Consider the following 27,873-nt stretch of genomic DNA (forward strand, 5'->3'; position numbering starts at 1 on the left):
AGTCTGTGTCATTTGTGGATTTTGTGCTTGATAAAATTAATGACAATTTTGTCATTTGTATCCCCAGACTGGAGATGGAATTGGTTTCCAGCCGTTTAAACTGCATTACTTTGACCGTCTGCTGAAGGAGAACATGACAGGTGTGGCTGTCTGTGAGAATCCAGTGTCACCACGAGCAGCGTCACCAGTGGTGACTTGTGGAGCAACACATGTTACTGTGAAGCTGCCTGGTGAAACAAAACTGAGGAAAGTTAAAGATCTTGGTAAGGACCAGGTAGTTTGAACCGCGCACAAGCCGCTTTTACTTGTATCAATAACGTGAAAGATGGATTAATCAACCCCTAATCATTTTTCACTCGATAACATTTACTAAGTCATGTCAAAGGGTCTCAAATACATCCAGTAAAGGGTTAAATAATGTAGGCAATGTGGAGATGCTGTTTGATTACAGTATCAACACCACTGTCTTCATGCAGGAATAGTTTTTCTTTCTGTTAAAACAAGGAAGGAACAAGGAAGTGTCTTGATTTCAGTTGGATTTACACAGAAGAGACCCCGATGACCCTGATTTTCATGTGTGCGTGCATGTGCGCATGCGTTTTCACATGCAAATTGGTTCAGCGTTGTGACGTTATGTTGCATGATATTTTGGAAGCTGGGGAGCCTTAGGTGCAGTTGGGTTGGAGAACCCTGTAGTAGGAGTGAAAGCTGTAGTAAAACATAGGTCAGACATATCCTGATCAAAACCTAAATGTGATGTTGAATTCAGTAGACAAGGTACAAGGAGGATTATTCAGTCATTAATTACTGTGAAAAATTATTTAAAATTAATGCCATACTATTTTTTTTAAAAAACTGATCGGTGGAAGCTTTTCATCCCCTGAACCACAATTATGAGGTTGTGTCTGAGAGATTTCCTTTTTTGGCAGATATTTTCACTGATGAAGGATACTCGGTGAGACAACGAAGGACCCTCACTACATTATTTGTGGATATATCAATGTTACCAGACAGGGTAAGTCAGGTGCAAAACAAGTTAAAACTCATTGTTAAATAATTTGGTGTGAAAACTAACACAAAGAATATTTACAGGATTCTGCCTTTGAACTGGTTTATGTTGAGTCTAGTGGGAAACTGTGCACGATGCTAGCAGATTGTTCCCATGTGCTTCCTAAAAAAGTTGGAAGGCATCATGTTAGGAGATCTCTGGAGGAGCCAGAGTTTTTCGACCTGTGGGGCTTTGATGAAGAACCATCTGAAACATTTGATCCACAAACGACACAGACAACGACACAGACGACAGGCAGCTCAGCAACTGACACAGACACAGCCACCACAGAGGAAACAGTTTATGATGCAGGAAATTATGATTTGTGGGATTTTGAGGATGTTCCTGTCGGACCATTTGATCCACAAACAACACCGACCACGGGCAGCTCAGCAATTGATACAGACACAACCACAACAGAGGAAACTGTTGCTGATGCAGATATTTATGAGTTGTGGGAGTTGGGAGAAATTCCAGACAGACCCTTTACTGGAGTTGACGCAGAGATTCCAGCGACTACTGCTTCCAAAACAACGGTTGACTCCACTGCTGTTTCTGCTACAACAACCAACACCAGTGCTGTGCCTGCCACAACAATTATTGCCACACCTGCCACGACCATCACCACCACCACCACCACCACCACTGCTGGGCCTATCACAATTGCTATGACTGCCACAAACACCACCCCTACACTTTCCACCATGGCGACAACCACCACCATCGTGCCTGCCACACCTACCGCCACCGCTGTTGTGCCTGCCACCTCAACGACAATCTCCACTACTATCGTGCCTGCCATCACCACGACGACCACCATCACTACAACAACCGCCAACACACAGATGTCATCCTTAATAACAGCCACCACCGCAACAACCACTGCAACTCCTTCCACAATAATGGCCACAACGACTACCACAACATCTTCTGCCACAACGGCCACCACAGCATCTTCTGCCACAACGGCCACCACAGCATCTTCTGCCACAACGGCCACCACCGCATCTTCTGCCACCAAGGCCGCCACCACCACAACTAGGGCCACGACAGCATCTTCTGCCACAACGGCCACCTCCTCAAGTGCCACTACAACGCCTTCCACAGCAATAGCCACCACAGCATCTTCTGCCACAACAGCCACCACAATGGCCACTACGATGTCTTCCACAGCAATAGCCGCCACTGCAATAACCACTACAATGCCTTCCACAATAATGGCCACAACGACTACCACAACATCTTCTCCCACAAAGCCAACCACTGCATCTTCTGCCACAACGGCCACCACCGCATCTTCTGCCACAACGGCTACCACCGCATCTTTTGCCACAAAGGCTGCCACCACCACAACTGCCACTACAACACCTTCCACAGCAATAGCCACCACAGCATCGTCTGCCACAACGGCCACCACCACAAGTGCCACTACAACAGCCAACACTGCATCTTCTGCCACAACGTCCACCACTGCAACTATGGCCATAAACATGTCTTCTGCAGCACCCACCACAACATCCCCAATCTCCACCAGCACCACATCCATGACGATAAACCGTACCTCCACAGCAGCAGGGTATGTTGCCTCCTCCACCACCACACACGCTGGCTCAACAACGATCAGCAGCAGTACCTCCTTCACAACAAATGCTGGCTTAACAACCACTAGCGCCACTGGTTCGATGACCACTAGCTCTGCCTCCACCACAGAAAATGTCGGCTCAACACCCATCAGCGCTGCCTCCACCGCAACTAACACTGGCTCTACAACTATCCGCAGTGGGGCCACTTCCATCACCACAAGTGCCAGCTTGGCGACCACCAGTGCTTCCTCCTCCACCACCACAAGCGCTGCCTTGACGACAACAAGTGGCGCCTCCTCGACGATGAGCGTTGGCTCAACAACCACCAGTTCTGCACCATCCTCAACGATGAGTACTGGCTTGATTAACTCCACAACTGCTCCTTCCACCATGACAAGTGCCAGCTCGATGACCACCAGCACTGCCCTCTCCACCACCACAAGCGCTGGCTTAACGACAACCACTGGCGCCTCCTCCACGATGAGTTTTGGCTCAATGACCACCAGCACTGCCCCCTCCGCTACCACAAGTGGCAGCTTGACAACCACCAGTGCTTCCCCCTCCACCACCACAATCGTTGGCTTGACGACCACCAGCGCTGCTCCATCGTCCACAACACGTGCTGGGTCAACAACCAGCAGTGCTGCCCCCTCCACCACGACGAGTGGCGGTTTGATGAGTGGCCCCTCCACTACCGCAAGTGCCAGCTTGACAAGCACCAGTGTTTCCTTCTCCACCACCACAAGCGCTGGCGTGACTACCACCAGCGCTGCCCCCTCCTCCACAGTGAGTGCTCACTCAACGATCAGCAGCCCTGCCCCCTCTTCCACTACAAGCTCTGGTTTGACTACAACCACTGGCATCGCCTCCATGATGAGTGCTGGCTCAACGACTACCAGCGCTGCCCCCTCTTCTATGATGAGTGCTGGCTCAACGACCATCAGCACCGCTCCCTCCTCCACCACCACAAGCGCTGGCTTGACGACAACCAGTGGCGCCTTCTCCACGATGAGTGTTGGCCTGTTGTCCACCAGCGCTGCCCCCTCCATTACCACACATGACAGCTTGACAACCACCAGTGCTTCCCCCTTCACCACCACAAGCGCAGACTTGACGACCACCCATGCTGCTCCATCCTCCACAACAAGTGCTGCCTCAACGACCAGCAGCGTTACCACCTCTTCCACCACGACGAATGGCGGTTTGACGACCACCAGCACTGATCCATCCTGCACAAGCAGTGCTGCCTCAACGACCAGCAGTGTTACTCCCTCTTCCACCACGACGAGTGGCGGTTGGATGACCACCATCACTTCCTTCTCCACCACCACAAGTACTGGCTTGACTACAACCAGTGGCGCCTCTTCCACGATGAGTGTTGGCTCAACGACCACCAGCACTGCTCCCTCCTCTATGATGAGTGGCGGCTCAACGACACTGAGCAGTGCTCCCTCATCCACCACAAACGCTGGTTTGACTACAACCAGTGGCGCCTCCTCCAGCATGAGTGTTGGTTCAACGACAACCAGCGCTGCCCCCTCCTCCACGGTGAGTGCTGGTTCAACGACCATCGGCCCTGCCCCCTCTTCCACCACAAGCTCTGGTTTGACTACAACCACTGGTGCCTCCTCCACATTGAGTGTTGGCTCAACCACCACCAGCACTGCCCCCTCCACTACCACAAGTACCAGCTTGACAACCATCAGTGCTTCCCCCTCCAGCACGACGAGTGGCGGCTCAACGACCACCAGCGCTGCCCCCTCTTCCACCACGACGAGTAGCAGTTTGATGACCACCAGCACTTCCTTCTCCACCACCACAAGTGCTGGCGTCACTACAACTAATGGTGCCTCTTCCACGATGAGTGTTGGCTCAACGACCGCCAGCACTGCTCCCTCCTCTATAATGAGTGGTGGCTCAACGACAATCAGCCCTGCCCCCTCCTCTTCCATGAGTGGCGGCTCAACGACCATCAGCCCTGCCCCCTCTTCCACCACAAGCTCTGGTTGGACTACAACCACTGGTGCCTCCTCCATGATGAGTGGCGGCTCAACGACTACCAGTGCTGTCCCCTCCTCCACAATGAGTCCTCGCTCAGCGACCGCCAGTGCTGCCCCCTCCTCCACGATGAGTGCTGGCTCAACGACCATCAGCCCTGCCCCCTCTTCCTCCATGACGAGTGGCAGTTTGAGGACTACCAGCACTTCCTTCTCCACCACAAGTGCTGGCTTGACTACAACCAGTGGCGCCTCTTCCACCATGAGTGTTGGCTCAACGACCACCAGCAGTGCCCCCTCCTCTATGACAAGTGGTGGCTCAACGACCACAAGCACTGCCCCCTCCACTACCACAAGTACCAGCTTGACAACCACCAGGGCTTCCCCCTCCAGCACGACGAGTGGCGGCTTAACAACCATCAGTGCTGCCCCCTCTTCCACCACGACGAGTGGCAGTTTGACGACCACCAGCACTTCCCTCTCCACCACCACAAGTGCTGGCTTGACAACAACCAGTGGCGCCTCTTCCATGATGAGTATTATCTCAACGACCACCAGCAGTGCCCCTTCCGCTACCACTAGAAACAGCTTGACAACCACCAGTGCTTCCCCCTCCAGCACGACAAGTGGCGGCTCAACGACCATCAGCGCTGCCCCCTCTTCCACCACGACGAGTGGCAGTTTGACGACCACCAGTACTTCTTTCTCCACCACCACAAGTGCTGGCTTGACTACAACCAGTGGCGCCTCTTCCACGATGAGTATTATCTCAACGACCACCAGCAGTGCCCCTTCCGCTACCACTAGAAACAGCTTGACAACCACCAATGCTTCCCCCTCCAGCACGACAAGTGGCGGCTCAACGACCATCAGCGCTGCCCCCTCTTCCACCACGACGAGTAGCAGTTTGTCGACCACCAGTACTTCCTCCTCCACCACCACAAGTGCTGGCTTGATTACAACCAGTGGCGCCTCTTCCACGATGAGTGTTGGTTCAACGACCACCAGCGCTGCCCCCTCCTCCACAATGAGTGCTGGTTCAACAACCATCAGCGCTGCCCCCTCTTCCACCACAAGCTCTGGTTTGACTACAACCACTGGTGCCTCCTCCACATTGAGTGTTGGCTCAACCACCACCAGCACTGCCCCCTCCACTACCACAAGTACCAGCTTGACAACCATCAGTGGTTCCCCCTCCAGCACGACGAGTGGCGGCTCAACGACCACCAGCGCTGCCCCCTCTTCCACCACGACGAGTAGCAGTTTGATGACCACCAGCACTTCCTTCTCCACCACCACAAGCTCTGGTTTGACTACAACCACTGGTGTCTCGTCCACATTGAGTGTTGGCTCAACGACCACCAGCACTGCTCCCTCCTCTATAATGAGTGGTGGCTCAACGACCATCAGCCCTGCCCCCTCTTCCACCATGACAAGTGGCAGTTTGACGACCACCAGCACTTCCTTCTCCACCACCACAAGTGCTGGCGTGACTACAACCAGTGGCGCCTCTTCCACGATGAGTATTATCTCAACGACCACCAGCAGTGCCCCCTCCTCTATGACAAGTGGCGGCTCAATGACACTTAGCAGTGCTCCCTCCTCCACCGCAAGTGCTGGTTTGACTACAACCAGTGGCGCCTCTTCCACGATGAGTGTTGGCTCATCAACCGCAAGCACTGCTCCCTCCTCTGTAATGAGTGATGGCTCAACGACCATCAGCGCTGCCCCCTCCTCTTCCACGAGTGGCGGCTTAACGACCATCAGCCCTGCCCCCTCTTCCACCACAAGCTCTGGTTGGACTACAACCACTGGTGCCTCCTCCACGCTGAGTAGCGGCTCAACGACTACCAGTGCTGTCCTCTCCTCCACAATGAGTCCTCGCTCAACGACCGCCAGTGCTGCCCCCTCCTCAACGATGAGTGCTGGCTCAACGACCATCAGCCCTGCCCCCTCTTCCTCCACGACTAGTGCCAGGTTGATGACGACCAGCACTTCCCTCTCCTCCACCACAAGCGCTGGTTTGACTACAACCAGTGGCGCCTCCTCCAGCATGAGTGTTGATTCAACGACCATCAGCCCTGCCTCCTCTTCCACCACAAGCTCTGGTTTGACTACAACCACTGGTGCCTCCTCCACATTGAGTGTTGGCTCAACGACCACCAGCACTGCCCCCTCCACTACCACAAGTACCAGCTTGACAACCATCAGTGCTTCCCCCTCTAGCACGACGAGTGGCGGCTCAACGACCACCAGCGCTGCCCCCTCTTCCACCATGACAAGTGACAGTTTGACGACCACCAGCACTTCCTTCTCCCCCACCACAAGTGCTGGCGTGACTACAACCAGTGGCGCCTCTTCCACGATGAGTGCTGGCTCAACGACCGCCAGCACTGCTCCCTCCTCTATGAGTGGTGGCTCAACGACCATCAGCGCTGCCCCCTCCTCTTCCACGAGTGGCGGCTCAACGACCATCAGCCCTGCCCCCTCTTCCACCACAAGCTCTGGTTGGACTACAACCACTGGTGCCTCCTCCACGCTGAGTGGTGGCTCAATGACTACCAGTGCTGTTCCCTCCTCCACAATGAGTCCTCGCTCAACGACCGCCAGTGCTGCCCCCTCCTCTACGATGAGCGCTGGCTCAACGACCACCAGCGCTGCCCCCTCTTTCACCATGACAAGTGGCAGTTTGACGACCACCAGCACTTCCCTCTCCACCACCACAAGTGCTGGCGTGACTACAACCAGTGGCGCCTCTTCCACGATGAGTGCTGGCTCAACGACCATCAACCCTGCCCCCTCTTCCTCCACGACTAGTGCCAGGTTGATGACTACCAGCACTTCCCTCTCCTCCACCACAAGCGCTGGTTTAACTACAACCAGTGGCGCCTCCTCCAGCATGAGTGTTGATTCAACGACCATCAGCTCTGCCTCCTCTTCCACCACAAGCTCTGGTTTGACTACAACCACTGGTGCCTCCTCCACTTTGAGTGTTGGCTCAACGACCACCAGCACTGTCCCCTCCACTACCACAAGTACCAGCTTGACAACCATCAGTGCTTCTCCCTCTAGCACGACGAGTGGCGGCTCAACGACCACCAGCGCTGCCCCCTCTTCCACCATGACAAGTGGCAGTTTGACGACCACCAGCACTTCCTTCTCCCCCACCACAAGTGCTGGCGTGACTACAACCAGTGGCGCCTCTTCCACGATGAGTGCTGGCTCAACGACCGCCAGCACTGCTCCCTCCTCTATGAGTGGTGGCTCAACGACCATCAGCCCTGCCCCCTCTTCCACCACAAGCTCTGGTTGGACTACAACCACTGGTGCCTCCTCCACGCTGAGTGGTGGCTCAATGACTACCAGTGCTGTTCCCTCCTCCACAATGAGTCCTCGCTCAACGACCGCCAGTGCTGCCCCCTCCTCTACGATGAGCGCTGGCTCAACGACCACCAGCGCTGCCCCCTCTTTCACCATGACAAGTGGCAGTTTGACGACCACCAGCACTTCCCTCTCCACCACCACAAGTGCTGGCGTGACTACAACCAGTGGCGCCTCTTCCACGATGAGTGCTGGCTCAACGACCATCAACCCTGCCCCCTCTTCCTCCACGACTAGTGCCAGGTTGATGACTACCAGCACTTCCCTCTCCTCCACCACAAGCGCTGGTTTAACTACAACCAGTGGCGCCTCCTCCAGCATGAGTGTTGATTCAACGACCATCAGCTCTGCCTCCTCTTCCACCACAAGCTCTGGTTTGACTACAACCACTGGTGCCTCCTCCACTTTGAGTGTTGGCTCAACGACCACCAGCACTGTCCCCTCCACTACCACAAGTACCAGCTTGACAACCATCAGTGCTTCTCCCTCTAGCACGACGAGTGGCGGCTCAACGACCACCAGCGCTGCCCCCTCTTCCACCATGACAAGTGGCAGTTTGACGACCACCAGCACTTCCTTCTCCCCCACCACAAGTGCTGGCGTGACTACAACCAGTGGCGCCTCTTCCACGATGAGTGCTGGCTCAACGACCGCCAGCACTGCTCCCTCCTCTATGAGTCGTGGCTCAACGACCATCAGCGCTGCCCCCTCCTCTTCCACGAGTGGCGGCTCAACGACCATCAGCCCTGCCCCCTCTTCCACCACAAGCTCTGGTTGGACTACAACCACTGGTGCCTCCTCCACGCTGAGTGGTGGCTCAATGACTACCAGTGCTGTTCCCTCCTCCACAATGAGTCCTCGCTCAACGACCGTCAGTGCTGCCCCCTCCTCTACGATGAGTGCTGGCTCAACGACCACCAGCGCTGCCCCCTCTTCCACCATGACAAGTGGCAGTTTGACGACCACCAGCACTTCCTTCTCCACCACCACAAGTGCTGGCGTGACTACAACCAGTGGCGCCTCTTCCACGATGAGTGCTGGCTCAACGACCATCAGTCCTGCCCCCTCTTCCTCCACGACTAGTGCCAGGTTGATGACTACCAGCACTTCCCTTTCCACCACCACAAGTGCTGACTTGACAACAACCAGTGGCGCCTCTTCCACGATGAGTATTATCTCAACGACCACCAGCAGTACCCCCTCCTCTATGACAAGTGGCGGCTCAACAACCACCAGCACTGTTCCCTCCACTACCACTAGAAACAGCTTGACAACCACCAGTGCTTCCCCCTCCAGCACAACGAGTGGTGGCTCAACGACCACCAGCACTGTCCCCTCCACTGCCACTAGAAACAGCTTGACAACCACCAGCACTTCCCCCTCCAGCACGACGAGTGGCGGCCCAACGACCATCAGCGCTGCCCCCTCTTCCACCACGACGAGTTCCTTCTCCACCACCACAAGTGCTGGCTTGACTACAACCAGTGGCGCCTCTTCCACGATGAGTGTTGGTTCAACGACCACCAGCGCTGCCCCCTCCTCTATGACAAGTGGCGGCTCAACAACCACCAGCACTGTTCCCTCCACTACCACTAGAAACAGCTTGACAACCACCAGTGCTTCCCCCTCCAGCACAACGAGTGGTGGCTCAACGACCACCAGCACTGTCCCCTCCACTGCCACTAGAAACAGCTTGACAACCACCAGCACTTCCCCCTCCAGCACGACGAGTGGCGGCCCAACGACCACCAGCGCTGCCCCAACGACACTGAGCAGTGCTCCCTCCTCCACCACAAGCGCTGGTTTGACTACAACCAGTGGCGCCTCCTCCAGCATGAGTGTTGGTTCAACGACCATCAGCCCTGCCTCCTCTTCCACCATGACGAGTTCCTTCTCCACCACCACAAGTGCTGGTTTGACTACAACCAGTGGCACCTCTTCCACGATGAGTGTTGGCTCAACGACCGCCAGCACTGCTCCCTCCTCTATAATGAGTGCTGGCTCAACGACCATCAGCCCTGCCCCCTCTTCCTCCACGACTAGTGCCAGGTTGATGACTACCAGCACTTCCCTCTCCACCACCACAAGTGATGGCTTGACAACAACCAGTGGCGCCTCTTCCACTATGAGTGGTGGCTCAACGACCACAAGCACTGCCCCCTCCACTACCACAAGTACCAGTTTGACAACCACCAGGGCTTCCCCCTCCGGCACGACGAGTGGCGGCTTAACGACCATCAGCGCTGCCCCTTCTTCCACCACGACGAGTGGCAGTTTGACGACCACCAATACTTCCTTCTCCACCACCACAAGTGCTGGCTTGACTACAACCAGTGCCGCCTCTTCCACGATGAGTGTTGGTTCAACGACCACCAGCGCTGCCCCCTCCTCTACAACGAGTGGCGGCTCAACGACATTGAGCAGTGCTCCCTCCTCCACCACAAGTGCTGGTTTGACTACAACCAGTGGCGCCTCTTCCACGACGAGTGGCGGCTCAACGACCGCAAGCACTGCTCCCTCCTCTGTAATGAGTGATGGCTCAACGACCATCAACGCTGCCTCCTCCTCTTCCACGAGTGGGGGCTTAACGACCATCAGCCCTGCCCCCTCTTCCACCACAAGCTCTCGTTGGACTACAACCACTGGTGCCTCCTCCACGCTGAGTGGTGGCTCAATGACTACCAGTGCTGTTCCCTCCTCCACAATGAGTCCTCGCTCAACGACCGCCAGTGCTGCCCCCTCTTCCGCCACCACGAGTGGCAGTTTGACGACCACCAGCACTTCCCTCTCCTCCACCACAAGTGCTGACTTGACTACAACCAGTGGCGCCTCTTCCACTATGAGTGGTGGCTCAACGACCACAAGCACTGCCCCCTCCACTACCACAAGTACCAGCTTGACAACCACCAGGGCTTCCCCCTCCAGCACGACGAGTGGCGGCTTAACGACCATCAGCGCTGCCCCTTCTTCCACCACGACGAGTGGCAGTTTGACGACCACCAGTACTTCCTTCTCCACCACCACAAGTGCTGGCTTGACTACAACCAGTGCCGCCTCTTCCACGATGAGTGTTGGTTCAACGACCACCAGCGCTGCCCCCTCCTCTACAACGAGTGGCGGCTCAACGACATTGAGCAGTGCTCCCTCCTCCACCACAAGTGCTGGTTTGACTACAACCAGTGGTGCCTCTTCCACGATGAGTGGCGGCTCAACGACCGCAAGCACTGCTCCCTCCTCTGTAATGAGTGATGGCTCAACGACCATCAACACTGCCTCCTCCTCTTCCACGAGTGGGGGCTTAACGACCATCAGCCCTGCCCCCTCTTCCACCACAAGCTCTGGTTGGACTACAACCACTGGTGCCTCCTCCACGATGAGTGGCGGCTCAACGACTACCAGTGCTGTCCCCGCCTCCACAATGAGTCCTCGCTCAACGACCGCCAGTGCTGCCCCCTCCTCCACCACAAGTGCTGGTTTGACTACAACCAGTGGCGCCTCCTCCAGCATGAATTTTGGTTCAACGACCACGAGCGCTGCCTCCTCCTCCACAATGAGTACTGGTTCAACAACCATCAGCGCTGCCCCCTCTTCCACCGCAAGCTCTGGTTTGACTACAACCACTGGTGTCTCCTCCACATTGAGTGTTGGCTCAACGACCACCAGCACTGCTCCCTCCTCTATAATGAGTGGTGGCTCAACGACCATCAGCCCTGCCCCCTCCACCACGACGAGTGGTAGTTTTACGACCACCAGTGCTGCCTTCTCCACCACCACCACAAGTGCTGACTTGGCTACAGCCAGTGGCGTCTCCTCCATGATGAGTGCCAGCTTGACAACCACCAGTGCTTCCTCCTCCACCACAATGAGTGGCAGCTCAACGACCATCAGCACTGCTCCCTCCTTCACGACAAGTGCTGGCTTGTTTTCCTCCAGCAGTGCCCCCTCCTCAATGACAAGTGTTGGCTCAACGACCACCAGCACTGCTCCCTCCTCTATAATGAGTGGTGGCTCAACGACCATCAGCCCTGCCCCCTCTTTCTCCACGACTAGTGCCAGGTTGATGACTACCAGCACTTCCCTCTCCACCACCACAAGTGCTGGCTTGACAACAACCAGTGGCGCCTCTTCCACGATGAGTATTATCTCAACGACCACCAGCAGTGCCCCCTCCTCTATGACAAGTGGCGGCTCAACGACCACCAGCACTGTCTCCTCCACTACCACTAGAAATAGCTTGACAACCACCAGTGCTTCCCCCTCCAGCACGACGAGTGGCGGCTCAACGACCATCAGCGCTGCCCCCTCTTCCACCACGACGAGTTTCTTCTCCACCACCACAGGTGCTGGCTTGACTACAACCAGTGGCGCCTCTTCCACGATGAGTGTTGGTTCAACGACCACAAGCGCTGCCCCCTCCTCTACCACGTGTGGTGGCTCAACGACACTGAGCAGTGCTCCCTCCTCCACCACAAGCGCTGGTTTGACTACAACCAGTGGCGCCTCCTCCAGCATGAGTGTTGATTCAACGACCATCAGCCCTGCTTCCTCTTCCACCACAAGCTCTGGTTTGACTACAACCACTGGTGCCTCCTCCACATTGAGTGTTGGCTCAACGACCACCAGCACTGCCCCTTCCACTACCACAAGTACCAGCTTGACAACCATCAGTGCTTCCCCCTCTAGCACGACGAGTGGCGGCTCAACGACCACCAGCGCTGCCCCCTCTTCCACCATGACAAGTGGCAGTTTGACAACCACCAGCACTTCCTTCTCCACCACCACAAGTGCTGGCGTGACTACAACCAGTGGCGCCTCTTCCACGATGAGTGCTGGCTCAACGACCATCAGTCCTGCCCCCTCTTCCTCCACGACTAGTGCCAGGTTGATGACTACAAGCACTTCCCTTTCCACCACCACAAGTGCTGACTTGACAACAACCAGTGGCACCTCTTCCACGATGAGTATTATCTCAACGACCACCAGCAGTGCCCCCTCCTCTATGACGAGTGTTGGCTCAACGACCACCAGCACTGCCCCCTCCTCTACCACGAGTGGCGGCTCAACGACACTGAGCAGTGCTCCCTCCTCCACCACAAGTGCTAGTTTGACTACAACCAGTGGCGCCTCCTCCAGCATGAATTTTGGTTCAACGACCATGAGCGCTGCCTCCTCCTCCACAATGAGTACTGGTTCAACAACCATCAGCGCTGCCCCCTCTTCCACCACGACTAGTGCCAGGTTGATGACTACCAGCACTTCCCTTTCCACCACCACAAGTGCTGACTTGACAACAACCAGTGGCGCCTCTTCCACGATGAGTATTATCTCAACGACCACCAGCAGTACCCCCTCCTCTATGACAAGTGGCGGCTCAACACCCACCAGCACTGTTCCCTCCACTACCACTAGAAACAGCTTGACAACCACCAGTGCTTCCCCCTCCAGCACGAGTGGTGGCTCAACGACCACCAGCACTGTCCCCTCCACTGCCACTAGAAACAGCTTGACAACCACCAGCACTTCCCCCTCCAGCACGACGAGTGGCGGCCCAACGACCACCAGCGCTGCCCCAACGACACTGAGCAGTGCTCCCTCCTCCACCACAAGCGCTGGTTTGACTACAACCAGTGGCGCCTCCTCCAGCATGAGTGTTGGTTCAACGACCATCAGCCCTGCCTCCTCTTCCACCATGACGAGTTCCTTCTCCACCACCACAAGTGCTGGTTTGACTACAACCAGTGGCGCCTCTTCCACGATGAGTGTTGGCTCAACGACCGCCAGCACTGCTCCCTCCTCTATGAGTGGTGGCTCAACGACCATCAGCGCTGCCCCCTCCTCTTCCACGAGTGGCGGCTCAACGACCATCAGCCCTGCCCCCTCTTCCACCACAAGCTCTGGTTGGACTACAACCACTGGTGCCTCCTCCACGCTGAGTGGTGGCTCAATGACTACCAGTGCTGTTCCCTTCTCCACAATGAGTCCTCGCTCAACGACCGCCAGTGCTGCCCCCTCCTCTACGATGAGTGCTGGCTCAACGACCATCAGCCCTGCCCCCTCTTCCTCCACGACTAGTGCCAGGTTGATGAATACCAGCACTTCCCTCTCCACCACCACAAGTGCTGGCTTGACAACAACCAGTGGCACCTCTTCCACGATGAGTGTTGGCTCAACGACCGCCAGCACTGCTCCCTCCTCTATAATGAGTGCTGGCTCAACGACCATCAGCCCTGCCCCCTCTTCCTCCACGACTAGTGCCAGGTTGATGACTACCAGCACTTCCCTCTCCACCACCACAAGTGATGGCTTGACAACAACCAGTGGCGCCTCTTCCACTATGAGTGGTGGCTCAACGACCACAAGCACTGCCCCCTCCACTACCACAAGTACCAGCTTGACAACCACCAGGGCTTCCCCCTCCGGCACGACGAGTGGCGGCTTAACGACCATCAGCGCTGCCCCTTCTTCCACCACGACGAGTGGCAGTTTGACGACCACCAGTACTTCCTTCTCCACCACCACAAGTGCTGGCTTGACTATAACCAGTGGCACCTCTTCCACGATGAGTATTATCTCAACGACCACCAGCAGTGCCCCCTCCTCTATGACGAGTGTTGGCTCAACGACCACCAGCACTGCCCCCTCCTCTACCACGAGTGGCGGCTCAACGACACTGAGCAGTGCTCCCTCCTCCACCACAAGTGCTGGTTTGACTACAACCAGTGGCGCCTCCTCCAGCATGAATTTTGGTTCAACGACCATGAGCGCTGCCTCCTCCTCCACAATGAGTACTGGTTCAACAACCATCAGCGCTGCCCCCTCTTCCACCACGACTAGTGCCAGGTTGATGACTACCAGCACTTCCCTTTCCACCACCACAAGTGCTGACTTGACAACAACCAGTGGCGCCTCTTCCACGATGAGTATTATCTCAACGACAACCAGCAGTACCCCCTCCTCTATGACAAGTGGCGGCTCAACAACCACCAGCACTGTTCCCTCCACTACCACTAGAAACAGCTTGACAACCACCAGTGCTTCCCCCTCCAGCACGAGTGGTGGCTCAACGACCACCAGCACTGTCCCCTCCACTGCCACTAGAAACAGCTTGACAACCACCAGCACTTCCCCCTCCAGCACGACGAGTGGCGGCCCAACGACCACCAGCGCTGCCCCAACGACACTGAGCAGTGCTCCCTCCTCCACCACAAGCGCTGGTTTGACTACAACCAGTGGCGCCTCCTCCAGCATGAGTGTTGGTTCAACGACCATCAGCCCTGCCTCCTCTTCCACCATGACGAGTTCCTTCTCCACCACCACAAGTGCTGGTTTGACTACAACCAGTGGCGCCTCTTCCACGATGAGTGTTGGCTCAACGACCGCCAGCACTGCTCCCTCCTCTATGAGTGGTGGCTCAACGACCATCAGCGCTGCCCCCTCCTCTTCCACGAGTGGCGGCTCAACGACCATCAGCCCTGCCCCCTCTTCCACCACAAGCTCTGGTTGGACTACAACCACTGGTGCCTCCTCCACGCTGAGTGGTGGCTCAATGACTACCAGTGCTGTTCCCTCCTCCACAATGAGTCCTCGCTCAACGACCGCCAGTGCTGCCCCCTCCTCTACGATGAGTGCTGGCTCAACGACCATCAGCCCTGCCCCCTCTTCCTCCACGACTAGTGCCAGGTTGATGACTACCAGCACTTCCCTCTCCACCACCACAAGTGATGGCTTGACAACAACCAGTGGCACCTCTTCCACGATGAGTGTTGGCTCAACGACCGCCAGCACTGCTCCCTCCTCTATAATGAGTGCTGGCTCAACGACCATCAGCCCTGCCCCCTCTTCCTCCACGACTAGTGCCAGGTTGATGACTACCAGCACTTCCCTCTCCACCACCACAAGTGATGGCTTGACAACAACCAGTGGCGCCTCTTCCACTATGAGTGGTGGCTCAACGACCACAAGCACTGCCCCCTCCACTACCACAAGTACCAGCTTGACGACCACCAGGGCTTCCCCCTCCAGCACGACGAGTGGCGGCTTAACGACCATCAGCGCTGCCCCTTCTTCCACCACGACGAGTGGCAGTTTGACGACCACCAGTACTTCCTTCTCCACCACCACAAGTGCTGGCTTGACTACAACCAGTGCCGCCTCTTCCACGATGAGTGTTGGTTCAACGACCACCAGCGCTGCCCCCTCCTCTACAACGAGTGGCGGCTCAACGACATTGAGCAGTGCTCCCTCCTCCACCACAAGTGCTGGTTTGACTACAACCAGTGGCGCCTCTTCCAGCATGAGTGTTGGTTCAACGACCATCAGCCCTGCCTCCTCTTCCACCATGACGAGTTCCTTCTCCACCACCACAAGTGCTGGTTTGACTACAACCAGTGGCGCCTCTTCCACGATGAGTGTTGGCTCAACGACCGCCAGCACTGCTCCCTCCTCTATGAGTGGTGGCTCAACGACCATCAGCGCTGCCCCCTCCTCTTCCACGAGTGGCGGCTCAACGACCATCAGCCCTGCCCCCTCTTCCACCACAAGCTCTGGTTGGACTACAACCACTGGTGCCTCCTCCACGCTGAGTGGTGGCTCAATGACTACCAGTGCTGTTCCCTCCTCCACAATGAGTCCTCGCTCAACGACCGCCAGTGCTGCCCCCTCCTCTACGATGAGTGCTGGCTCAACGACCATCAGCCCTGCCCCCTCTTCCTCCACGACTAGTGCCAGGTTGATGACTACCAGCACTTCCCTCTCCACCACCACAAGTGATGGCTTGACAACAACCAGTGGCACCTCTTCCACGATGAGTGTTGGCTCAACGACCGCCAGCACTGCTCCCTCCTCTATAATGAGTGCTGGCTCAACGACCATCAGCCCTGCCCCCTCTTCCTCCACGACTAGTGCCAGGTTGATGACTACCAGCACTTCCCTCTCCACCACCACAAGTGATGGCTTGACAACAACCAGTGGCGCCTCTTCCACTATGAGTGGTGGCTCAACGACCACAAGCACTGCCCCCTCCACTACCACAAGTACCAGCTTGACGACCACCAGGGCTTCCCCCTCCAGCACGACGAGTGGCGGCTTAACGACCATCAGCGCTGCCCCTTCTTCCACCACGACGAGTGGCAGTTTGACGACCACCAGTACTTCCTTCTCCACCACCACAAGTGCTGGCTTGACTACAACCAGTGCCGCCTCTTCCACGATGAGTGTTGGTTCAACGACCACCAGCGCTGCCCCCTCCTCTACAACGAGTGGCGGCTCAACGACATTGAGCAGTGCTCCCTCCTCCACCACAAGTGCTGGTTTGACTACAACCAGTGGCGCCTCTTCCACGACGAGTGGCGGCTCAACGACCGCAAGCACTGCTCCCTCCTCTGTAATGAGTGATGGCTCAACGACCATCAACGCTGCCTCCTCCTCTTCCACGAGTGGGGGCTTAACGACCATCAGCCCTGCCCCCTCTTCCACCACAAGCTCTCGTTGGACTACAACCACTGGTGCCTCCTCCACGCTGAGTGGTGGCTCAATGACTACCAGTGCTGTTCCCTCCTCCACAATGAGTCCTCGCTCAACGACCGCCAGTGCTGCCCCCTCTTCCGCCACCACGAGTGGCAGTTTGACGACCACCAGCACTTCCTTCTCCACCACAAGTGCTGACTTGACTACAACCAGTGGCGCCTCTTCCACTATGAGTGGTGGCTCAACGACCACAAGCACTGCCCCCTCCACTACCACAAGTACCAGCTTGACAACCACCAGGGCTTCCCCCTCCAGCACGACGAGTGGCAGTTTGACGACCACCAGTACTTCCTTCTCCACCACCACAAGTGCTGGCTTGACTACAACCAGTGCCGCCTCTTCCACGATGAGTGTTGGTTCAACGACCACCAGCGCTGCCCCCTCCTCTACAACGAGTGGCGGCTCAACGACATTGAGCAGTGCTCCCTCCTCCACCACAAGTGCTGGTTTGACTACAACCAGTGGCGCCTCTTCCACGATGAGTGGCGGCTCAACGACCGCAAGCACTGCTCCCTCCTCTGTAATGAGTGATGGCTCAACGACCATCAACGCTGCCTCCTCCTCTTCCACGAGTGGGGGCTTAACGACCATCAGCCCTGCCCCCTCTTCCACCACAAGCTCTGGTTGGACTACAACCACTGGTGCCTCCTCCACGATGAGTGGCGGCTCAACGACTACCAGTGCTGTCCCCGCCTCCACAATGAGTCTTCGCTCAACGACCGCCAGTGCTGCCCCCTCCTCCACCACAAGTGCTGGTTTGACTACAACCAGTGGCGCGTCCTCCAGCATGAATTTTGGTTCAACGACCACGAGCGCTGCCTCCTCCTCCACAATGAGTACTGGTTCAACAACCATCAGCGCTGCCCCCTCTTCCACCGCAAGCTCTGGTTTGACTACAACCACTGGTGTCTCCTCCACATTGAGTGTTGGCTCAACGACCACCAGCACTGCTCCCTCCTCTATAATGAGTGGTGGCTCAACGACCATCAGCCCTGCCCCCTCCACCACGACGAGTGGTAGTTTTACGACCACCAGTGCTGCCTTCTCCACCACCACCACAAGTGCTGACTTGGCTACAGCCAGTGGCGTCTCCTCCATGATGAGTGCCAGCTTGACAACCACCAGTGCTTCCTCCTCCACCACAATGAGTGGCAGCTCAACGACCATCAGCACTGCTCCCTCCTCCACGACAAGTGCTGGCTTGTTTTCCTCCAGCAGTGCCCCCTCCTCTATGACAAGTGTTGGCTCAACGACCACCAGCACTGCTCCCTCCTCTATAATGAGTGGTGGCTCAACGACCATCAGCCCTGCCCCCTCTTTCTCCACGACTAGTGCCAGGTTGATGACTACCAGCACTTCCCTCTCCACCACCACAAGTGCTGGCTTGACAACAACCAGTGGCGCCTCTTCCATGATGAGAATTATCTCAACGACCACCAGCAGTGCCCCCTCCTCTATGACAAGTGGCGGCTCAACGACCACCAGCACTGTCTCCTCCACTACCACTAGAAATAGCTTGACAACCACCAGTGCTTCCCCCTCCAGCACGACGAGTGGCGGCTCAACGACCATCAGCGCTGCCCCCTCTTCCACCACGACGAGTTTCTTCTCCACCACCACAGGTGCTGGCTTGACTACAACCAGTGGCGCCTCTTCCACGATGAGTGTTGGTTCAACGACCACAAGCGCTGCCCCCTCCTCTACCACGTGTGGTGGCTCAACGACACTGAGCAGTGCTCCCTCCTCCACCACAAGCGCTGGTTTGACTACAACCAGTGGCGCCTCCTCCAGCATGAGTGTTGATTCAACGACCATCAGCCCTGCTTCCTCTTCCACCACAAGCTCTGGTTTGACTACAACCACTGGTGCCTCCTCCACATTGAGTGTTGGCTCAACGACCACCAGCACTGCCCCTTCCACTACCACAAGTACCAGCTTGACAACCATCAGTGCTTCCCCCTCTAGCACGAAGAGTGGCGGCTCAACGACCACCAGCGCTGCCCCCTCTTCCACCATGACAAGTGGCAGTTTGACAACCACCAGCACTTCCTTCTCCACCACCACAAGTGCTGGCGTGACTACAACCAGTGGCGCCTCTTCCACGATGAGTGCTGGCTCAACGACCATCAGTCCTGCCCCCTCTTCCTCCACGACTAGTGCCAGGTTGATGACTACAAGCACTTCCCTTTCCACCACCACAAGTGCTGACTTGACAACAACCAGTGGCACCTCTTCCACGATGAGTATTATCTCAACGACCACCAGCAGTGCCCCCTCCTCTATGACGAGTGTTGGCTCAACGACCACCAGCACTGCCCCCTCCTCTACCACGAGTGGCGGCTCAACGACACTGAGCAGTGCTCCCTCCTCCACCACAAGTGCTGGTTTGACTACAACCAGTGGCGCCTCCTCCAGCATGAATTTTGGTTCAACGACCATGAGCGCTGCCTCCTCCTCCACAATGAGTACTGGTTCAACAACCATCAGCGCTGCCCCCTCTTCCACCACGACTAGTGCCAGGTTGATGACTACCAGCACTTCCCTTTCCACCACCACAAGTGCTGACTTGACAACAACCAGTGGCGCCTCTTCCACGATGAGTATTATCTCAACGACCACCAGCAGTACCCCCTCCTCTATGACAAGTGGCGGCTCAACAACCACCAGCACTGTTCCCTCCACTACCACTAGAAACAGCTTGACAACCACCAGTGCTTCCCCCTCCAGCACAACGAGTGGTGGCTCAACGACCACCAGCACTGTCCCCTCCACTGCCACTAGAAACAGCTTGACAACCACCAGCACTTCCCCCTCCAGCACGACGAGTGGCGGCCCAACGACCATCAGCGCTGCCCCAACGACACTGAGCAGTGCTCCCTCCTCCACCACAAGTGCTGGTTTGACTACAACCAATTTTGGTTCAACGACCACGAGCGCTGCCTCCTCCTCCACAATGAGTACTGGTTCAACAACCATCAGCGCTGCCCCCTCTTCCACCACAAGCTCTGGTTTGACTACAACCACTGGTGTCTCCTCCACATTGAGTGTTGGCTCAACGACCACCAGCGCTGCTCCCTCCTCTATAATGAGTGGTGGCTCAACGACCATCAGCCCTGCCCCCTCTTTCTCCACGACTAGTGCCAGGTTGATGACTACCAGCACTTCCCTCTCCACCATCACAAGTGCTGGCTTGACAACAACCAGTGGCGCCTCTTCCACGATGAGTATTATCTCAACGACCACCAGCAGTACCCCCTCCTCTATGACAAGTGGCGGCTCAACAACCACCAGCACTGTTCCCTCCACTACCACTAGAAACAGCTTGACAACCACCAGTGCTTCCCCCTCCAGCACGAGTGGTGGCTCAACGACCACCAGCACTGTCCCCTCCACTGCCACTAGAAACAGCTTGACAACCACCAGCACTTCCCCCTCCAGCACGACGAGTGGCGGCCCAACGACCACCAGCGCTGCCCCAACGACACTGAGCAGTGCTCCCTCCTCCACCACAAGTGCTGGTTTGACTACAACCAATTTTGGTTCAACGACCACGAGCGCTGCCTCCTCCTCCACAATGAGTACTGGTTCAACAACCATCAGCGCTGCCCCCTCTTCCACCACAAGCTCTGGTTTGACTACAACCACTGGTGTCTCCTCCACATTGAGTGTTGGCTCAACGACCACCAGCACTGCTCCCTCCTCTATAATGAGTGGTGGCTCAACGACCATCAGCCCTGCCCCCTCTTTCTCCACGACTAGTGCCAGGTTGATGACTACCAGCACTTCCCTCTCCACCATCACAAGTGCTGGCTTGACAACAACCAGTGGCGCCTCTTCCACGATGAGAATTATCTCAACGACCACCAGCAGTACCCCCTCCTCTATGAGAAGTGGCGGCTCAACGACCACCAACACTGTCCCCTCCACTACCACTAGAAACAGCTTGACAACCACCAGTGCTTCCCCCTCCAGCACAACGAGTGGCGGCTCAACGACCACCAGCACTGTCCCCTCCACTGCCACTAGAAACAGCTTGACAACCACCAGTGCTTCCCCCTCCAGCACGACGAGTGGCGGCTCAACGACCATCAACGCTGCCCCCTCTTCCACCACGACGAGTTCCTTCTCCACCACCACAAGTGCTGGTTTGACTACAACCAGTGGCGCCTCTTCCACGATGAGTGTTGGTTCAACGACCACCAGCGCTGCCCCCTTCTTTACCACGCGTGGTGGCTCAACGACACTGAGCAGTGCTCCCTCCTCCACGACAAGTGCTGGCTTGTTTTCCTCCAGCAGTGCCCTCTCCTCTATGACAAGTGTTGGCTCAACGACCACCAGCACTGCTCCCTCCTCTATAATGAGTGGTGGCTCAACGACCATCAGCCCTGCCCCCTCTTTCTCCACGACTAGTGCCAGGTTGATGACTACCAGCACTTCCCTCTCCACCACCACAAGTGCTGGCTTGAGTACAACCAGTGGCGCCTCTTCCACGATGAGTATTATCTCAACGACCACCAGCAGTGCCCCCTCCTCTATGACAAGTGTTGGCTCAACGACCACCAGCACTGCCCCCTCCTCTACCACGAGTGGCGGCTCAACGACACTGAGCAGTGCTCCCTCCTCCACCACAAGTGCTGGTTTGACTACAACCAATTTTGGTTCAACGACCACGAGCGCTGCCTCCTCCTCCACAATGAGTACTGGTTCAACAACCATCAGCGCTGCCCCCTCTTCCACCACAAGCTCTGGTTTGACTACAACCACTGGTGTCTCCTCCACATTGAGTGTTGGCTCAACGACCACCAGCACTGCTCCCTCCTCTATAATGAGTGGTGGCTCAACGACCATCAGCCCTACCCCCTCTTTCTCCACGACTAGTGCCAGGTTGATGACTACCAGCACTTCCCTCTCCACCACCACAAGTGCTGGCTTGACAACGAGCGCTGTCCCCTCCACCACGACGAGTGGTAGTTTTACGACCACCAGTGCTGCCTTCTCCACCACCACCACAAGTGCTGACTTGGCTACAGCCAGTGGCGTCTCCTCCATGATGAGTGCCAGCTTGACAACCACCAGTGCTTCCTCCTCCACCACGATGAGTGGCAGCTCAACGACCATCAGTCCTGCCCCCTCTTCCTCCACGACTAGTGCCAGGTTGATGACTACAAGCACTTCCCTTTCCACCACCACAAGTGCTGACTTGACAACAACCAGTGGCACCTCTTCCACGATGAGTATTATCTCAACGACCACCAGCAGTGCCCCCTCCTCTATGACGAGTGTTGGCTCAACGACCACCAGCACTGCCCCCTCCTCTACCACGAGTGGCGGCTCAACGACACTGAGCAGTGCTCCCTCCTCCACCACAAGTGCTGGTTTGACTACAACCAGTGGCGCCTCCTCCAGCATGAATTTTGGTTCAACGACCATGAGCGCTGCCTCCTCCTCCACAATGAGTACTGGTTCAACAACCATCAGCGCTGCCCCCTCTTCCACCACGACTAGTGCCAGGTTGATGACTACCAGCACTTCCCTTTCCACCACCACAAGTGCTGACTTGACAACAACCAGTGGCGCCTCTTCCACGATGAGTATTATCTCAACGACCACCAGCAGTACCCCCTCCTCTATGACAAGTGGCGGCTCAACAACCACCAGCACTGTTCCCTCCACTACCACTAGAAACAGCTTGACAACCACCAGTGCTTCCCCCTCCAGCACAACGAGTGGTGGCTCAACGACCACCAGCACTGTCCCCTCCACTGCCACTAGAAACAGCTTGACAACCACCAGCACTTCCCCCTCCAGCACGACGAGTGGCGGCCCAACGACCATCAGCGCTGCCCCAACGACACTGAGCAGTGCTCCCTCCTCCACCACAAGTGCTGGTTTGACTACAACCAATTTTGGTTCAACGACCACGAGCGCTGCCTCCTCCTCCACAATGAGTACTGGTTCAACAACCATCAGCGCTGCCCCCTCTTCCACCACAAGCTCTGGTTTGACTACAACCACTGGTGTCTCCTCCACATTGAGTGTTGGCTCAACGACCACCAGCGCTGCTCCCTCCTCTATAATGAGTGGTGGCTCAACGACCATCAGCCCTGCCCCCTCTTTCTCCACGACTAGTGCCAGGTTGATGACTACCAGCACTTCCCTCTCCACCATCACAAGTGCTGGCTTGACAACAACCAGTGGCGCCTCTTCCACGATGAGTATTATCTCAACGACCACCAGCAGTACCCCCTCCTCTATGACAAGTGGCGGCTCAACAACCACCAGCACTGTTCCCTCCACTACCACTAGAAACAGCTTGACAACCACCAGTGCTTCCCCCTCCAGCACGAGTGGTGGCTCAACGACCACCAGCACTGTCCCCTCCACTGCCACTAGAAACAGCTTGACAACCACCAGCACTTCCCCCTCCAGCACGACGAGTGGCGGCCCAACGACCACCAGCGCTGCCCCAACGACACTGAGCAGTGCTCCCTCCTCCACCACAAGTGCTGGTTTGACTACAACCAATTTTGGTTCAACGACCACGAGCGCTGCCTCCTCCTCCACAATGAGTACTGGTTCAACAACCATCAGCGCTGCCCCCTCTTCCACCACAAGCTCTGGTTTGACTACAACCACTGGTGTCTCCTCCACATTGAGTGTTGGCTCAACGACCACCAGCACTGCTCCCTCCTCTATAATGAGTGGTGGCTCAACGACCATCAGCCCTGCCCCCTCTTTCTCCACGACTAGTGCCAGGTTGATGACTACCAGCACTTCCCTCTCCACCATCACAAGTGCTGGCTTGACAACAACCAGTGGCGCCTCTTCCACGATGAGAATTATCTCAACGACCACCAGCAGTACCCCCTCCTCTATGAGAAGTGGCGGCTCAACGACCACCAACACTGTCCCCTCCACTACCACTAGAAACAGCTTGACAACCACCAGTGCTTCCCCCTCCAGCACAACGAGTGGCGGCTCAACGACCACCAGCACTGTCCCCTCCACTGCCACTAGAAACAGCTTGACAACCACCAGTGCTTCCCCCTCCAGCACGACGAGTGGCGGCTCAACGACCATCAACGCTGCCCCCTCTTCCACCACGACGAGTTCCTTCTCCACCACCACAAGTGCTGGTTTGACTACAACCAGTGGCGCCTCTTCCACGATGAGTGTTGGTTCAACGACCACCAGCGCTGCCCCCTTCTTTACCACGCGTGGTGGCTCAACGACACTGAGCAGTGCTCCCTCCTCCACGACAAGTGCTGGCTTGTTTTCCTCCAGCAGTGCCCTCTCCTCTATGACAAGTGTTGGCTCAACGACCACCAGCACTGCTCCCTCCTCTATAATGAGTGGTGGCTCAACGACCATCAGCCCTGCCCCCTCTTTCTCCACGACTAGTGCCAGGTTGATGACTACCAGCACTTCCCTCTCCACCACCACAAGTGCTGGCTTGAGTACAACCAGTGGCGCCTCTTCCACGATGAGTATTATCTCAACGACCACCAGCAGTGCCCCCTCCTCTATGACAAGTGTTGGCTCAACGACCACCAGCACTGCCCCCTCCTCTACCACGAGTGGCGGCTCAACGACACTGAGCAGTGCTCCCTCCTCCACCACAAGTGCTGGTTTGACTACAACCAATTTTGGTTCAACGACCACGAGCGCTGCCTCCTCCTCCACAATGAGTACTGGTTCAACAACCATCAGCGCTGCCCCCTCTTCCACCACAAGCTCTGGTTTGACTACAACCACTGGTGTCTCCTCCACATTGAGTGTTGGCTCAACGACCACCAGCACTGCTCCCTCCTCTATAATGAGTGGTGGCTCAACGACCATCAGCCCTACCCCCTCTTTCTCCACGACTAGTGCCAGGTTGATGACTACCAGCACTTCCCTCTCCACCACCACAAGTGCTGGCTTGACAACGAGCGCTGTCCCCTCCACCACGACGAGTGGTAGTTTTACGACCACCAGTGCTGCCTTCTCCACCACCACCACAAGTGCTGACTTGGCTACAGCCAGTGGCGTCTCCTCCATGATGAGTGCCAGCTTGACAACCACCAGTGCTTCCTCCTCCACCACGATGAGTGGCAGCTCAACGACCATCAGCACTGCTCCCTCCTCCTCAACAAGTGCTGGCTTGTTTTCCTCCAGCAGTGCCCCCTCCTCTATGACAAGTGCCCGCTCGACAACCACCAGTGCTGTCCCCTCCAACATGACGAGTGGTGGTTTTACGACCACCAGCGCTGCATTCTCCACCACCACCACAACTGCTGACTTGGCTACAGCCAGTGGCGCCTCCTCCACGATAAGTGTTGGCTCAACAACCATCAGCACTGCCCCCTCCTCCTCGATGAGTGCTGGCTCAACGACCATCATTGCTGCCCTCTCCACCACGACAAGTGCCGGCTTGATGTCCACCAGCACTGCCTCCTCCACAGCAAATACTGGGTTAATAACAATCAGCAGCAGCGCCTCCTCCACCACGACAAATGCTGCCTTGACAACTATCAGCAGCACCTCCTCCACCACGACAAATGCTGCCTTGACAACTATCAGCAGCGGTGCCTCTTCCACAACAAATGCTGGCTCGACAACCACCAGTGGTGCCCCTTCCACCACGACAAGTCCTGGTTTGACAACCACCAGTGCTGCCTCAACCATGACAAACTCTTGATTCACCACCACCAGCGCTTCTCCCTCCACCATGACCAGTGTCGGCTCGACAACTATCAGCAACAGCGCCTTCTCCACTATGACAAACACTGGCTTAACAGTTATCAGCAGCAGCGCTTCCTCCACAACAATCGCTGGCTCAATGATCACCACCGCATCCTCCACCACAACAAACGCTGGCTAGACAACTATCAGTGGCGACGCCTCCTCCACCATGACAAATGCTGGCTAACAATTATCAGCGGCGGGGCCTGTTCCACAACAAGCACTGGCTCAACGACAAGCAGCGCTTGGCAGAAATTTCTCAATGCATATCAAAATAAATTTTGGCATTTCAAATTTGTTTTTGTACTTTAATTCTATATTCATTTTTCACTACTTCTGAGGTTATGTTTTGAAGGTTTTTTGTACCTTATCTCACTTGTGGCCAGCCTGAATCCTTTTTCAATGTTCTCAAAACATTGTAATTAATTTGACACACTCAGGGGCATATATGTTATAGAAGTATATGGATTAAAATGATTTGTGGAGGAGAGCTTGTCTAGGTGACTGCTGATGGGACATGGTGTTTGCACTTGGTTAGAAGGCCTGACATCACTCCCTGCAGGCACCAGCAGAATGTCTTCATGACTGGTCAGAGGGACAATGAAGTATTTTTTTTGTTTGTTTCAGAAAAGGTTTTTTTTTCATGTGTCCCCTGTATGTACACTCTGGGATGTGAGGGCTTGCTCCTTTCACTTGTCTCGAAATGTTTTGGCTGGTTTTATTCTACACTCCAACAAATCTGATTTCTAAAGAGGACAAGTCACTCAATGGTTATACTTTTTTTTGCACACATATGCCTGATGAATTAATGTTAAATGTGTCCCTTAAGCCTAGCCACTCCACTAAAGAAGGAACAGCGCCTTCTCCTGATGAAAGAAGTGGAGAAATGGCTAGAAGCACCTTGTATTCCCAGGCAATCTGCCATCCAAGTACCAACCAGGCCTGACCCTGCTTAGTGTCTGAGGTGGGATGAGATTAGGAGTTGTCAGGCTGGTATGGCCATAAGCTGCAACCACTGGTGCACACAAGCTTTTTATACATATGCCCTCTGTATGTGCCCTGGCCGCTTTTATTCTACACTCCAACAAATTTGATTTCCAAAGAAGACAAGTCAGTAAATGGATATACTTTTCTTTGCACACATGGGCCTGATGGATCAAAGTTCAAGGTGTCCCCTAACCAACAGCTTACATGTGCTTCTTACAGAGAAAGTTGGAATCAGCAGCATGGGCCATCCTTGTCAAGACAATATTATTTGCATACTCTTTTTGTATTGTATAATGTACAGATATATAGTTAATTTATTTTGTATATTTTTTTATTTTCGATTTTTTTGGAAGCGTTGATTCACTTCTGCGATTCTTCAGAAGGGTACAGATAACTGTTCCTACCTAGTACATACCTTGCTGCTTTTCTGCTCCTTTATAGATGAGTGGCTTGCAAGGTTATCAAAGTTGGCCTCTCATGGTTTCATGGGTATGTTGCAAGTCTTTCTGTCCATGGTGCTACATGAGTCTATGGGCCAGATCTACTAAAGTTTTGCGTGTATAAAAACATGTGTAAACTCATTGCACATGCAAAAAAATTTACAAACTGAATTACTAACAGCACTTAG

At 55.7% G+C, this 27,873-nt stretch overlaps 1 protein-coding gene across 1 annotated transcript; it reads left to right on the plus strand.

Annotated features, from left to right (window-relative positions):
* The first annotated feature begins 4,134 nt into the window (after positions 1-4,134).
* On the plus strand, positions 4,135-26,214 carry LOC139340617 (pneumococcal serine-rich repeat protein-like). Its single transcript, XM_070976527.1, has 3 exons — positions 4,135-4,497; positions 4,587-5,122; positions 5,211-26,214. Exons 1-3 carry the CDS (start codon positions 4,135-4,137, stop codon positions 26,212-26,214), a joined length of 21,903 nt encoding a protein of 7,300 aa, XP_070832628.1.
* The last annotated feature ends 1,659 nt before the right edge of the window (positions 26,215-27,873 follow it).

The sequence above is a fragment of the Chaetodon trifascialis genome, chromosome 12, assembly GCF_039877785.1.
Source record: "Chaetodon trifascialis isolate fChaTrf1 chromosome 12, fChaTrf1.hap1, whole genome shotgun sequence".
In the NCBI taxonomy this organism is placed as follows: Eukaryota; Metazoa; Chordata; class Actinopteri; order Chaetodontiformes; family Chaetodontidae; genus Chaetodon; species Chaetodon trifascialis.

What these genes read in the sequence shown, in the direction of transcription:
- LOC139340617 (XM_070976527.1), top strand. Translation starts at nt 4,135, where the DNA reads ATGAGTGTTGGTTCAACGACAACCAGCGCTGCCCCCTCCTCCACGGTG. An exon ending in GTGCCTCTTCCACGATGAGT is followed by an intron (nt 4,498 to 4,586) that starts GTTGGCTCAACG and finishes CTCTTCCATGAG; the next exon opens with TGGCGGCTCAACGACCATCA. An exon ending in TTCCCTCTCCACCACCACAA is followed by an intron (nt 5,123 to 5,210) that starts GTGCTGGCTTGA and finishes CGCTACCACTAG; the next exon opens with AAACAGCTTGACAACCACCA.